Raw genomic sequence first — 16,141 nt, forward strand, 5'->3', positions numbered from 1 at the left:
TCCTAGAGCCCAGTCCTGGTAAAGAAGAAAAACAGGGCTTTCATCAACTGGCACTCGCATAGGAACAATCACCAGAAGCTCGAACAGCAGCCCTATCAGCACAGGAATCACAAATATCTGCACAATAAAACCACCAAAAGGTCAAATTTTGGTCATTTTATCACAAGAAATCAAGTCAAATACAAGAACAAGCATGCAACATAAATCCAAAGAAGATTAACATCCCAACTAGAGCATCCCACCCCACCAATTCAATTTACTTGATATGTGGATGCATTTCAAGGAAGTTCAATAAGGCTTCAATTCACATGATATGCAGATGCTTTTCAAGGAAGTTCAACAAGGCAGAATTGCGACCGCCGCCAGAAATCAAAGAGCTTTTCAAGTAGTACATTGAATGTGAGCCACAAATGAGTACGAGGGGAGAAAAGCATGTGACAAATTGAAACTACTCTTGAAATGTCATATATGAGCATCTTAAAATGTTAGCTTCAAAGTCTCATAAAGAGGTTGGAATTCAACCAAATATCATATCTACCAAACATGGCATTTTAATTTTGAGCCATTTCTAGATTTGAACATATAATTACTAAATCCAAACAGGCCATTATAGCATATTCAAATTCTGCTCCTCCACAATGCCGCTCCTATAAAAATAAATTTGAGCAAAAAAGAAACACTAGTGGTTGAGACAATGGTGGGTATGACTAGTGGGTGCGCAAAACAGAAAATAAACTCACCCATATAGATAAAAGAGCAGAGCTCTTGAGAACAATTCCACACCACTTCCAAACTTGGCCAAGCAAAACTGCTGCCCTCCTTGATTTGATCTGCTCAATTGTATACCTGATTCCAGCTATGGCTGTCCAGATAAGATAGCTTCCAATGGTGAAAGCATACAGATCTGCAGACAACAATCAGAAATATGCTAAAAACACGAACCCAAAAACCAGTTCAGGAGCACCAATACACAACAATGAGCTGAAGTACCATTGCATTTAATGCCATGCGTTATCGGAAGAAGAGGAATGGAGTTGAAGATAGCCCTTCCGAGAGATACAGGTATGATAATTAGCACAGAATTGATAACTAGTAAGGTCATCCAGGCCACCACCAAGAGTAGGACAATACGAAATACAAATTTGCACCGTCTGCCAAAATTTGAAAGAAGAATTTGAGAAGAGAAAGTAATGAAAATATGAAGACATTAAAAAAAATCTTGATAGCAAAAATTAAAAAATGAGGAGAAATAAATTGAAAAAATATCAGCATCCATGTTCCAACTGCATGTCAAACTAACGCCTTTCAGACAGCATAACTTACACTGAATCAGATTGTTCTTCTCCATCATAATCCTCCATTACATCGGAATTTACAGACCCATGGGCCTCATTGTTATGAGCATCAGGAAGAAGTGGTCGCTGAGGTTGATCCTGCTGTGCCTCACCCACCTGTAGACCACGTAATCTTTCCAGTCTACCTGCTTCACCATTGCCATCATCATGACCAACTAAATCTTCAGGCTTAGGAAGTAAAAAATCAGTCAATCCAAGAGCCCAGCCAACAGCAGTGAACCAAGACCGAAGAAGAGACTTAATTGTAGTCCTCAATTTGAAATGCTCAATGGCAAAGGGGATGCAAATTTGGAACAGCAGTATATCAGCAGGTATCTCAGTAAATGGATCAGATACTCTGAAAAGCAACCAAATGTAAGTAGCAAATTAAAAAATTAAAGATCAGAATTTGAATTTGAAGTATTGAATAACTTAAACAAAATAAAAGGTGGTCATACGAGATATCTAGAGGGAATATGGAGTGTGCCATTCGCATTGCAAGTTTGACAGGTAGGAAAACGAGCATCACAATCAAACTTCCATAGACAGCTACAGAAAGCAAAACTCTGCGAGCATGTTTGTGAACTGGATCATCAATGAGATCGCGAAATGGATTGTAGTTGGGATCAGCTGGATCTCGAAGAAAATATAGGACTCCAGTACGTAGCACCTATTAAAAGAAGAATGGTATCAATAATATATGACGAGATTTCCCAAGTGCATAGACATCTCAAGGAATGATAGACATACCCCTCGAAGAAGGCTGACGAATATACTAATCTGAAGCATGTAGAATATCCCGACAACCCAATGAACCAAAGAGCTGGCCAATGGAGAGACAGAAAAGAATTCAACTCTTTGACCCATATTTTTTCCGAACATACGTATTGTGCAGATATCCAGCCACCAGCCACACATCAAAGGGAAAACCCCAAGCTCGATAACCAGAAGGAATGCAACCTTAATCATCGTCATTAAATGTCTCATGCCTGAGAAGAACTGTCGTAAAAGAGATGGGATATTCTCTGCTGCAGAAGCAATACTTTGGAACCTCCCCATAGTAAGAGGCTCACCTTTGGTATACCTAACAAATGCAACCACACCTAAGTAAAGAAAGACAAGTGAGAAAATAAACATATATCCAACAGCCAGTGTTGTAACATCAGAAAGCTTGGATGTTCCAGCAGTCACTCCTTTCAGGACGTCAGAAGCCAGGGGGGAGCTAATGTTGTTGGAAGACACATTTAGTTCACTCGCATTTGGTTTCATTACTTCAGTTACATAATCAATAAGATTTTCCGAGTTCTCAGAAAGATTCGTCACAGTTGTTAAGGCATTTTTCAAGGTGATATTAGCCAAGGAGAGTGCTGATTCTGTAAATGGTGTCATTGTGGAAAATGTGGCACTTGTAGCAGAAGAAATAAGCCACGATACATAATGTAATATTGCACGCCCAAGTGAGAAGGGAGCAAAGATAACAACTCCAAGAAAGATCATGTTGCTAGCTAAAACCTGCAAACAAATGACTAAAATTGTCAGAATTATCAGAGTAGTAAAAAATAATCAACAGCATCAATATCACCAAAAAGCCTCCACAAACAGGCTTCCAAAAGAAAAAGGCATGCCATATTTATATAAGACCTCTGATACTAAACATGACAATCATGAATCGTCTACTTCTTAACAAAGCAGAAGCACAATTCACATCAATGTTGGAACAGTAATTGATAATATGTATCAGAAAAAATGTGCACATAGCAAGACTAAATAATATGTACCACTTAACACATCACACCCACAAGTTTCTGTCTTTATAAACTTGATCAACATGTACTGCCATAAAATTGAATGATGGACTCACAGCATTTCTATGGTTATAAGGTCCTACCCACCAGAAACAACAGCAATTGCTGTCTATTTCAAAGAACTAAAACCACCAAACAGCTACAAAGTTCTCGTAGATATAAAATTATCTGTTAAGAGAGCATGCAATACTAATTACTAAAGGTATATAGCTCCAGAAGAAAAAAAGGAAAGATGACATTACTCAGAGATGTCCAACATAGCATGTACAAAAGATCTTACTTGTGATGTCTTTAAAATAGAGTTCTATTCAATATCCAACAGATACTGTATGCTCAAAATAGACATTTTAGATATTGAACTGTAATTGTTAACAATTATAATACTACATATACATGCATATTACACAATCTGTCAAGTTCTTTCTCTGTTCTAGCCACATTTCCCTTTACAAAATTCAGATTCAAGAACATCTCTTAGGCCCCTGATATTAATGATGATACTACTTCATGGAAAATCAGAGGCACAAATAACGATTAATTTGAAGTAATAAACTATTCACTACTCTTGAGTATATGAGATAATGAGAACATGTGAACATTGAAAGTCTGTATATACACATGTGCACATTGAGTAATTGAACATGTGCACAAGTACTAGTTGTCACATCACATAATTCCACGAATAAGTATATATCTTGTCAATTTGTTTGACATGAATTTACTAATAGTTATTTCAGAAGAGAAATCACATCGCCTTTTTAAATACAAATTGAATATCATGCTGACATCAAGGCATGAAAATAATAAGTTATACTAAATGAAATTAGTAGTTTTGATGTGCTCAAATGTTTTGGCTAGCATATCAGCAACTCTCTTTAATATGAAGGGATAAAACCACTCAAAGAATCACATAGATCTCATAACCTAGAGTTGTCCAATGAAAGAACGAAGGAAGCAATATCAATACTAAAGGTCTGAAGAAAAAATAACTGGAAAATATGATCTCCCTTCAACAATTATATTTCTCAACACAAACGTTATGGCAGTTTGCAATTTTGAATGTTCTTAAAAAACTTTTTGAGTCCAAGAAATCTCAAAGTTGTCATGTAATCACTAGTAAAAAATAAAAATGAATTCTTCATGTATCATGATGATTTAAAGGGTTTCCATGATGCTTCTTGCTCAAATAGAAATTGAACACAATGATAGTGCACAATCCAGCTCTAACCTATAGAGTTCAGACTTTGGGCGTGGGGTGAAATTAAGATAGTGTGAGAAAATGGCAAAAGAAAAGTAGATACTCACAGTAAAAGCATTCTCTACCAAATGGAAGACAGGACCTTGCATGCCCACAAGCTCATCAAAGGGAACATCATCAGCACCATCAGCATCATCCAGACCATCAAAAATCTGATCAACCTGAACTTCAAGTCGAGCAGCCCGCCTCTCCCAATCAGCAGCAAGATGTTCTGCCCGTCTTAACAATTGATTAGCTCCAGCAATTCCAGGAGCTTCTCCAACATCATCAACATTGCCATCAGCAAGCAGATTCCTATTGACTTGTCCAAGAGGCCTTCGAACTGCTTGGCCACCATTTATATCCCCTTCAACCTCTCTATCCGCATCATGTCCTTGTGCTTCTCGTACATGCCTAAAATAATCTCTCAAAGAAGTTGCCCCAAGGAATATAAACACAATGCTCGCCGAGAGAAGAAATCCATGTAGACAATCTGTGAGGATAGCAGTAAATGACATATGACTGAGGAATAAGCGATTTGCATCAGAGAAACTACGAACAAAAGCCAGCCGCCAAATCCAAAAGGTGATGAAAGGTATAATAAGAAGCCAAACAGATAACACAAAAACAAGACGCAAAAAGAATTTCAGGACATGACAAGTCTTCTTTCCAATCCCAAATACAAATTCCCGGAACGGAAGTCTAGTAGGAGCATTGTCTGCATAAACGGGGGAGAATGAAAATGCATGCTTGCACACCTGTAAAAATACCAGGCATTACTATTTCATCAGTCAGCATTAAAAAGGATAACAATTGGAACTTTCTAGGCAGTGATCAAGAGATGAAAGTATCATACTCACATACATGTCCGTTTAGTGGCGAAACTTGAACAAAATTTTAGGGGGTGGAGTTAACAAAATAAATTAAATGACATTAATATATAGCCAATCAATACAACCAAAAATATAACGTAAATTTCGAATCAAAGTAAAGCTCGACACTCTTTAGCACTTAAAAATTATCAATAATCTCACTGACACTATATGTCTAAGCTATTTGTCTCTAAATGTATATTACTAAACTATTAGCAAGAAAATCGTTGCCCATTTTATTACGAAGTCTTATCTTTAGTATCTTCATAATTGATTGTTTTATTGTATGGGTATTCAGTGATTTAAGTATTCACTTACTCAAACTAATTATTAAATAACAATAAGAAAATTCAATTAAAAATATAAAACAAACCTTTAGTCTTCAATTGTTGATGGTAAGCTTTAATTTTTATTTTGTCGATTTCTCCCAATTGCTTTTTCTTTTTTTTTTTCCCTGTTGTTAAATGATAATTTCATTCCTAATTTGATAATCCATTACTACTTATAAAATTTTTTTATATTTTGTTTAATTATTCTCTTCCTTTAATTGTGTTGTTTTTTTTATTAGGCTAAAATTATGAAAAACATAAATTGACGGTTGTATATTAAATAAATGTCGAAAATCTCGGAGGGCCGAAGCCCCTACCCGCCCCAACTAAGTTCCGCCACAGTAATAATAACAGTCCGTTAACAAACATTCAAAAGCTAACCACGGGAAACAAAATTTGCGATCACTAAAGCAAACTACATTTGCTACTATTAACAGTTTTACTCAGCTCGGTGAGACTTATAAAGAATTTTGGGAAATTTTACGTGGTAATTCTGAGGTTTTGGTTTTCCACGTGGTAACCAGAACTTTTAAAAAATCCACGCGGTAACCCTAAGGTTTTACCAAATTATTCCACCGTGACCTTTTTGCACATATAAGGTTGTTGTACGCCTATTATGCGACTCACCATTTTAAATTCCATCAGTTTCAACCTTTTCCCCAAAGCATAAACACTAACTCTACCATCTTTGAATTTTGGGGGAAAAATATGATTTGGATGAAAGACGGTAGAGTTGGGTTCTTATTTTGGGGAAAAAGATGAAACTGATGACATTTGAAATGGTGAGTCGATAAATAGGCGTATAACAACCTTTAAAACTTCGAAATTAACGTTTGCAAACGTTTTTATGTGCAAAAATGTTACGGTAACACTAAGGATTTTTTAAAAATTTTTGGTTACCACGTGGAGAACACAAAACCTTGGAATTTCCCAAGAATTTTTCATCGCTATTGTTTCGTGTTAACATTTCAATCTCTCAAATCCAAGAAAAGCAGACTATCAGTACTCTTACAATTAGTTAGAACATAAAATATGTACTAAAGCTATTATAAAAGTCATCCAAGAATCTTCAATGACTGACTAGTCATCTTCATTGCAAGAGCACCATAGCACCACAACAAATTCACCATCAAAATTTACGTAACTTGAATTCCTGAAGTCATTAATCATCATCAAAGTACGCCAAAACAATTTAAATCAATAAAGAAATGAAAGAACGGGAATTTTGATGACCTCTCTCACAAACCCAAAATTCGCAGGAAATTTATCAGTGTAAAATGAAATAATCTACTTTAGGAAAGTTCAATTATTAGATCTTCACTACCGACCTAAAAACTAATATAACCTCGAAATTACATTCACAACCACATTTTCACCAAAGATCCATAATCAATCAATTAAAATACACAAAATACAAATCAATTACCACAAAAACCCGAATTTAAATAGTTTTCACTAAAATATTTACATACCTCGCACTGACGAGCATTACTGTGACTAAGCCACTGGAGAAGGCAATCCTGATGAACGAATTTAATACTACCGCTACAAGCACAAGGATATCTCAAAGGATTATCAGCATCACCAGAATTCCTACAAATCCTACAAACATCCTCTTCTTCATCGTCATCATCGAACACATTCCTCTTCGCTGACGATGCTGTTTCAGTCTCCGGGATATTGTTACTTTTCCCGGTGGATTCTCTCTCTTCACTGTGACCGTCGATTTTAAAATCTTCTGAATCAATCATTTCAGATGAAGATGCATCATCTCCATTTGAGTTTAAGGTTTTGATCTGAGTATCGAAAGAAGATGCCGGGGTTGCCGGAGAAATCTCCATTGAAGAAAGAGAAAAAAGCTACGGTCGGACAAAGAAAAGGAGAAAGACGGAATAAGGAGTTTTTCGGGTATTTTGGGATTCAGTTTCCGGTTTTGCCCTTTGAATATGGGTTGATGATTAGTTGATAGAGGGAAGGACAGTAGTTAAGAAAAAATCTTAAGACGAGAGAAATAGACCGACTAAAGTGTGGGAACTTGGACCGTCAGACGGTATTAAAAATAAAGTGATTTTTTTTAAAGGTGTTACAGACGGTATTAAAAATAGACTTTTTGTTTGAAAGGTATTAAAATGGAGCTTTATCAAATTATTATTAATTTATCAATAATTTCAGCAAAAATATAAATAATTTAATTTGTTAAAGGATAAATATTTGAAATTTAATTTCTAGTATTGCAACATTATAAAAAAAATTTATCAATAAATTAATAAGATTCACCAAGAAATTGACATTAATCAAAAATGATTATTTGTTTCTTCATTTTCTTTTATAAGTCAATGTTTTATTTATATTATGTCTTTTACCTTTACCTAAAAGATATTACCACTCTTATTTGACTCTTATTTATCAATGTCGGACAAAATTATCAAATCATAATAAAAAATAATAGTAAATCTAGATTTCTTATTCTTATATTGAAGTTTTTAATAAATTTTTTATTATAACATACATTAATATAGTTTAAGCTAAATATGAATGATGGCTTATAAACATGATCGACAATATATGTAAAATACGAGCATGCTTTTATACCATATGAAATAGATTACCACTCATTATTTATCAGTGTGAGACAAAGTTATAAAATCATAAAAGAAGAATTGTGTTCTTTATTTCTCGTAAAGCACCACATTGATTTTTTTTGTTGAATTTATTAGTTTACAAAAACATACTCTAATAGATTGAGTTTTAATTACTAAAGAAGTATAATTAATTGATATTCTATTATATTATCTTATAGTTAGTCTAATAGAGTAAAATATATTTTCATAAATAAAATTTTGTAAATAAATAGTGTCATCTATGTATATCAAAAACTATCAACTAGACGCTTTGTTTATATCAAATAATGGTCAGATACCCTATAAAGGCTTGCAAGCCTATCGTATAATGCTTTTGAACTACTAAAGATAAACAATCATGAAACTCAACATTGTTATAAAGTAGATTTGAAAAGTAAATGCTAACAAATAATAATTATGTCCCAATTAAAACAATTAAACAAATTGATATGATGCATTCGATAAAACAATTAGTAATTATTTTTTTCGTAAGTAAATAAGCCCAAATCAATTAAAAAACCAACTATCAACTTAATTCGATATTGATCGGATTGATAGAACTCCATAACAGACTCGTAATCGAAAAATAAAGCTCGAACTCGATTTGTGCCTAGAAAAAGAAAACTTATTATAGACCGATGACAACCCGAGCTCGATTAATACTCGACTCAAACATCAACTGATAAAGAACCGGCGCAAACCCGATAATGCGTATAACTATTGTTAAATCGACTGTAACTAACCGATCTAACTCGAGTATAACCCGTCGTGGTATACAATTGAAAATTAACTGATTCAAAATTTGACCGAACCAAATAACATCCATTTTAAATCGACTCGATGACTGGAATGAACACCTTTACCAGTAATCCCAAAAAAATTCTTTAGTGTAGTAATTAAAGGTTTTCAATTTGAAGGCAAAAATAAATTGTAAATTTTAGTGACACTTTATAAACGAGTTTATATCCAAAAGAGAAAATATGGTAAATCATGTATAACAAACTAAATGTTGTCATTTAATGTGTATCAAATCAAATAGTTTATTAAAAAGTAATTAATTGGAAATATCCCAAAATTGCAAAAGTTTTTGTTTTAAGCAAGGTGTTTTCACGGATCGCAAAAAGGCTCGCGGATCGCGAGATTTCATGACAAAGTTTCTATTTTAGAGGTTGCTCAGGTTGCGGCTGGTGACATCCTTTGCAGCTCACGAGTTGCCCAAATTGCGGCTCGCGACTTTTGCACTAGTATTTGCAAAGTTCGTTTTATTCATTTTTGTTAAATATGCTATAACTACCTAAAGTTAAAATGTGATATATTTTGAAAATATTGGGATGGATTGATTTAATGTCGACATTAGTTCATATAACACCCCGTTCATTTTGATAAATAAAATAATTAAAATAATTAAAATACTTAAAATAATAAAATAATATTAAAAATACTTTTGCTTACTAGTAATAAGTAGTAGTAATAATAATAATAATAATAATAATAATAATAATAATAATAATAATAATAATAATAATAATAATACTTTTGCTTACTAAATAAATAAATAAATAAAAATGTCCATCATATTAATAATAATTATAAATAATAATGATATAAATAATGATCATATTTATAATAATAGCAGTAAGGATATTACGTTTGCGTAATGGACTGGAAAGGTTTAATGCGTTAATAGTTAACTATCTACTAGAAATTCTTTTGTCTCTACAAACCCTTCATTCCTACCATTACATCGTGAATATTCAATCATCCAACTATCCATTTCTAGATATTATGAGTAGTAAGGACCATAAAACATCCCTTAATGCCCTCTAATAAGTTCATGAATATGGAAATAATATCCTATGAATCTTGCACATTATCTACACAAAAACTCTTCATACTCTCTCATTGGAATGCCAATGAAATTTTGAAATTCATGAAGCAATTACCAGCCTACTCCATTACTCCTTATAACTAACGCTTCACTATCATAATGTATCTATATATAAACACCACTTGTGAATTTTATAATTATTCTATCAAAACAAACAAAATCCAAAAATACTTTAGAGAGCTTGTAAGAGTATGGTGTTTGGTGTAAAGGAAAAGAGCATAAAAGAGGTTTTAGCTTATGTTCACTTTGAATTTTATGATCAATTCATATAATTTCCATCTTTGTAAGCCAAATCAATCCATAACCTTTTATAGTTTGTATAATATTTGTAATCAAAAGATAAGATGAGAATGTATTCTTGTGATTTTTGTATGTGTTTTCGAATTAATAAATTATAACTAAAGGGTTGTTCATGTCGAATTATGTTTTGAGTAGCTATTGATTTATTATTTATAGATGTCTTATAAATAAAATGTATAACATAAATTCTATGAGAAATTTAAAGTTATGTTATTGTGTATGTTGTATCATGAAAATAGGTGAAAAGAATGTAATACATACATATGTCTTCATGAAGGATGTGAATCATATATAAGAATTGGGATATAAAGCAAACATAGTTATGCAAAATCCAATACAATAAAGCCAAATAATGGGGATAAAATATGAATTAAATGCAGCTAACAAAATCCCAAGCTAACAAATATATATATATATATATATATATATATATATATATATATATATATATATATATATATATATATATATATATATATGTAATATATTATATATATATATATATATATATATATATATATATATATATATATATATATAATATATTACATATATATATATATATATATATATATATATATATATATATATATATGTAATATATTATATATATATATATATATATATATATATATATATGTAATATTATATATATATATATATATATATATATATATATATATATATATATATATATATATATATATATATATATATATATATATATGTCACGCCTCAACATAATCTTGCGAAACAAGGAAGCTTCATCCTACAATCTCACTAGTCTGATTAATCTGGGCTAGTTTTCAAAACCTTGAGCCTTAAGTAAAATTGACGCTCCACTTGAGACTTTTTTCAAACACGTTTTTGGATGATATTTTTAGCTATTTCATCTCTTTGACTTCCTGCCACGTTAATGCTCATACAAGGTATTTAAAAATCCAATAATTCATTTAATAAAATCGTGTAAATATAATTCAAATTAAATTCCTTTATTTTAGTTTAATTTGAATTATTTTTCCTATTTTTAGTTAAGATTCAAAATATCTTCATAATTATAGGAAAACCTATAATTAGTATTCCTTAATTACCAAGCAAATTATTTATTCAAATATTTAAAAAACAAAACGTGTAATACATATTAAACACACGTCTAAATTCAAATTCAAATTCAAATACAACCTTATCTAAATAAAAACAATTATCCTAAGTCATTTTAATTCTTAATTAATTCAACATATTTTAGACTTATAATATTCATCAATTAATCACTTAATATTTAATATGATTTTGGACCTGCATAAACAACTAAATATAATTACTTAATTTATTTGTTTAATTTAATATGCTTTTTGAATTATCATCACTTAAAGTAGTTTTGTCTTAAGCCTACCTATCTCACACATAGGGTGGTGGAGAAATCATGAAGCCACCACCCACAACTTGTCCTCCCTTCCTATACATAGAGAAGAAAAAGGCTCAAGCAAAGGATCTAATTCTTCAACAACTCATTTTTCTGTACTTCAAGCTTTCTTTAGTATTTATTAGTTTTAAACGTCCTTTATGTACTTTTCATGATTCTAGTCTTGTATTTTTAATTGCATTTTTTTCTACTCAAACACTTATTAGATAGTTAAAGCTTTTGATTTGTTCATCATTGATGATCATTTGATAAATTAATGTAATTGAGATTAAGTTAATTTTATTGAAGCATTTCATCAAGCTTTTGGATTGCAATCGACGCTTTATGAAGTTTATCATTGGCATTCATTAATTCTTCATTTGGATGTCTTCCTTGGATTTATTGCTTTTGATTTTGTTGTTGTTACTAGTATTTATCATGAATTCAATATCTTTAGTTATGTTCAATATCAATATGAGTAAGTAGTTCAATTTGGCTTAGGCTAGGTATTATTACCATGTATGTAGTCTAAATTTCTTTCGTTACCTTTGAGTTGGTTGTGTTGTTTATGGTTTGAGATGAATTTTGCTTTTATCCTAGTGTCATTGGATTGAGGATGAAAGTCGATTTCTAATGATAGTCTATGCTTGAAAATTGAAACATCTCCATGAGAATAGGTAGATGTTTTGATTGGAAATGATGAATGTGTGTTCCATGTCTTAAAATATAATTAGCTCCATGAGAATAGGTAGTTGAGTATGTTTTAGGAAGCTTTTGTTGCTCGAGAGAGAACATTAGTATCCAAGATACGTTCTTCCCCATAACCCATATCCATGACCTTAGGTTGAAGATTAGTAAACATTACTTTGGTGAGAAAGCCTAGCCTTTGCCTCTTTATCATCATATTACCTTTTGATGTGTTTGTATTGCCTTTAATCTTATGTTCTTGGTTAATTAGCATCTTTACTTGTTTTATACTTTGTTTTAGCTTTAGTCTTTATTTGCTAGTTTTAGTTAATACACTAACAAACATCTATAAATACGTTGTTGAACAAACTAATTGATTAAGAATCCCTTGATATACACCCCACTCGCTGTGGATACGAATTGTACTTGCCGACATACTACGCTACGCTGTGCACTTGCGGTATTACTATTGAAGGACGTAAATACCCGATCAAGTTTTTGGCGCCGTTGCCGGGAAGTGACGGTCATATATTGATGGTTTTTTTTAGTTAGTTGGTTCTTTGTGTGACTCTTATGCCTAGCTTGTTATGTTTCCAATTTAAGTATGAAGCTTTTTGGAGGTATTATTGGAGGCTTGGTGACTTCCTCCCACATAAGCATGACCTTGAAATGTGGAATATGTGCAAAATGATGTATGATGGTTTAAATAATGAGACTTGGGATCAAGTCGAGATCATGTACAACTTTGAGTTCCTAGACCAACCAATAGAAAGAGCTTTGGAATTTTTTGAATTGTTGGCCAAGGAAACCTATGCACAAGAAATGGCTCACATTCTCCCTTCTCTCGATATGAATCATAGAACCTTTCTTGACCATTTAGAGGCCAATCCTTCATGTTTAGCACTGAAGGATGACTATATTGGGAAAAATTTTATATGGAAGTTATGACTTGGTTAGTGAGTTTAGTGTAGTAAATGCAAATCCTAGTTACCTTAACGGGTCCTCCACTTTACCCTTTTCTTACCCTTGTCCCTATCCACCCTTCGAGGAGTCTGATGATGATGATTTAATTTGTGAAAATGAAAATCTTAAGGAATTTTGTATGCAGTTAAGGCAAGCCCTTAACCAATCTTTTTCCTCCATAGATAAGCCTATTTTAGAAACATCATTTGATGGCATAAACGATGAGCTTTGTAGCCCAATGTCATCTCATTGTGAGCCTATTGTTGAGGCATCTTGCTTGCCTTATATTAATGAGTCTCTTGTTTTTATGCCATGTAAGCATGACTTATTTGTGAATGAGCATTGTGATTACACAATTAATGTGCCTATTAATAAGGAGTTATATGTGCATATATACAACACTCTTTCTACTGAGACTCTAAACATCATGCATTGATCTATGTCGACCTATTCCAACTGATTTCCCTTTCCCTCCCTTTGTCTAGTTCTTCTTTGGGTTTTCATTATGTAATGATAAGCCATTTTTCTAAATCTATTCTATTTCATTGAGATACTTGTTTTTATTTCTCTCTATTTAATTTTACTTAACTCTTTCTTGAATAGGCAGTGACTTTGACAAACTCCTTCGAAGTTTGTCAAGTTATTTAATGAAAAAGGTCTAGCTAATGACCTAAAAGAAGCGCTAGTTGGGAGGCAACCAACTTTGGTTTGAGTTTTTACTTTTTAATTAAATTTCAAGTTTTAGTTTGTATTATTTAGTAGCATGCTTGTGCTAAGCTTTTGGATGTAGGAATCAAGGTGAGTTGATTATGATATGGTTTTGGAATGTGCGCAATAGAAAGAAAACAAAAAAAACTAGTGTTGTAGAGGTCAAGAAACACATACTCGGGCGTGTTGAGGAGAAACACGAAGATAACTAAAAAAAACAAAAAATTCGCCAATTTTGGGCCCGCTCGATCAGATTGAGTAACTGTTGATCATTTACGCGGAATATAGTAAGATAGTTTTTTATACATTTTACATTAGATTTTGCACTTTTTCTCTCACCTTCTTCGAGCCTTTGTCGCATTGAGAACACTACTCAGTTCGACTTGGGGGAGGTGTTGAGCTAATACTTGGTCTAGTTCATTCATGTTATCTATATTATATTGTGATTGCAGTGTATATTTGTTTCATGCTTTTTGTAGTTGATCAACACTTATACACACTTTGGATCTATGAATAGTTGTCTTGTATACCATTTAGGGTCACATTTTTGACTTGTGTATGGTATTTTAGCAAATTTAGACTATTTTTTCTGAATTTGTGACTTACAGACCAGGGAACCTTTGAGTTTTCAAAACAGTAGTCAAGCAGGATTTGGTTTGTGGCATCGCCTTTGGGTATTCGTGGACATATTTTAAACCCGTGAGTAATTATTGAGCCTCTACCGTGTATTCATGTGGATTGATGAGATTGTGGATTTGTAGCGCACTAGGCATGATTTTATGGATCTAGCTGTTGGTATAAGACTGTATCTATTCCTTTTTACTACTCATTCTTATCCATTGTTTAACCCCATCCATTTCTTATCTATTTATTTCTCATACATTTCTTTTTTAACAGCATACTACTTTAGCTTGGTTTTAGTTTAATAGCCTATGGTTAATCATTTTTGGCACTCTTAGTTATTATTAGTCTTAATTTTGTTTCATTTTAATCACCATGTATGTATAATTAGGGTGATTGAATTTTAGTTTGTTGTTATACATCCTTAATCCTTATAAGTCTCCTTTTTGCTCTTGGTTGACCATGTTCTAATACAAATTCTAAGGTCAATGACGATGCATATAACTCTTCACCTTATTATTACAAATTTCATATTTATCTTGAGCCATCACCAATATATATTCTTAGCAAAAATAAAAAATAATAAAAAAAAGAAAGAAAAGAAAAGAAAAGAAAAATGTAAAAATTATTAGTAGTGCTAACTTGTGTAAACCATAGATCAAACGAGCTAGTTATGCTATTCTTTTCATTACACCACCTTCATTTAGTCACCATTCACTCCTTACATCACATTCATTGTTTTATTCAATTCTACCCTTTAGATCAGTCCACCTACTTTTAGTGAATTCTTAACCTTTGAGTTGTCAAGTATTGAGGTGCGAAACTTTGACACATCTCTATTTAGAGGCTCACATCACTTTGAGTCGTAGGATGGGCGAATGAGCATAGCTTTAAACACTTGAGTATGGTTGTTCACTTGGCTAACATACCCAAAAGTGAGGTCCACTTGTACCCATTGTGATAGATTTGCAATGTCCTAGACTCAATTTGGTGAGATCCTTGCTGAATGAATTGTTTTGAGGATGATTTCTAGAATTAGATGCGTACTTCAAGCTTTTAGAATTAATAATCATAGTTTGCTAAACTGTCATACACCTTTTGATATTCATGGCTTGTGGTCTCATATTTATAGGTCGCCTAAATCCATTTTGTACATTTCTGTTGTTCTTGGTCTTACTTCTTAATTTATAATATATTATATGATATGTATAAAAATTGGGACTTAAAAAATTAAGTACCTTTAATTAATAAAGGAAATTTAAATGTCTTAAACTGAATTTTTGGGTTTGAAAATAAAATTTGAGAATCAAACTACACCTTAAATTTTAGTTCATGAATCTTATTCTAATTCAATTAGACTTAAATTACCCTCAT

The 16,141-nt window shown here is 32.2% G+C and overlaps 1 protein-coding gene across 1 annotated transcript in view; it reads right to left on the reverse strand.

Annotated features, from left to right (window-relative positions):
• Positions 1 to 7,613, reverse strand: part of LOC130805826 (probable E3 ubiquitin ligase SUD1) — an 8,645-nt gene extending 1,032 nt beyond the window's left edge. Inside the window, exons 1-8 of the mRNA XM_057670612.1 lie at positions 7,050 to 7,613; positions 4,445 to 5,134; positions 2,085 to 2,846; positions 1,793 to 2,004; positions 1,324 to 1,692; positions 991 to 1,151; positions 741 to 904; positions 1 to 117 (exon numbers count right to left, since the gene is read on the reverse strand). The exon at positions 1 to 117 is cut by the window's left edge and continues 30 nt beyond it. Of these exons, the coding sequence (XP_057526595.1) occupies positions 1 to 117; positions 741 to 904; positions 991 to 1,151; positions 1,324 to 1,692; positions 1,793 to 2,004; positions 2,085 to 2,846; positions 4,445 to 5,134; positions 7,050 to 7,418 (2,844 nt within the window). The 5' untranslated portion in view covers positions 7,419 to 7,613. The remainder of the gene's footprint in view (positions 118 to 740; positions 905 to 990; positions 1,152 to 1,323; positions 1,693 to 1,792; positions 2,005 to 2,084; positions 2,847 to 4,444; positions 5,135 to 7,049) is intronic.
• Positions 7,614 to 16,141: the final 8,528 nt, after the last annotated feature.

This window comes from Amaranthus tricolor, chromosome 2, assembly GCF_026212465.1.
Source record: "Amaranthus tricolor cultivar Red isolate AtriRed21 chromosome 2, ASM2621246v1, whole genome shotgun sequence".
NCBI classification, from domain to species: domain Eukaryota; kingdom Viridiplantae; phylum Streptophyta; class Magnoliopsida; order Caryophyllales; family Amaranthaceae; genus Amaranthus; species Amaranthus tricolor.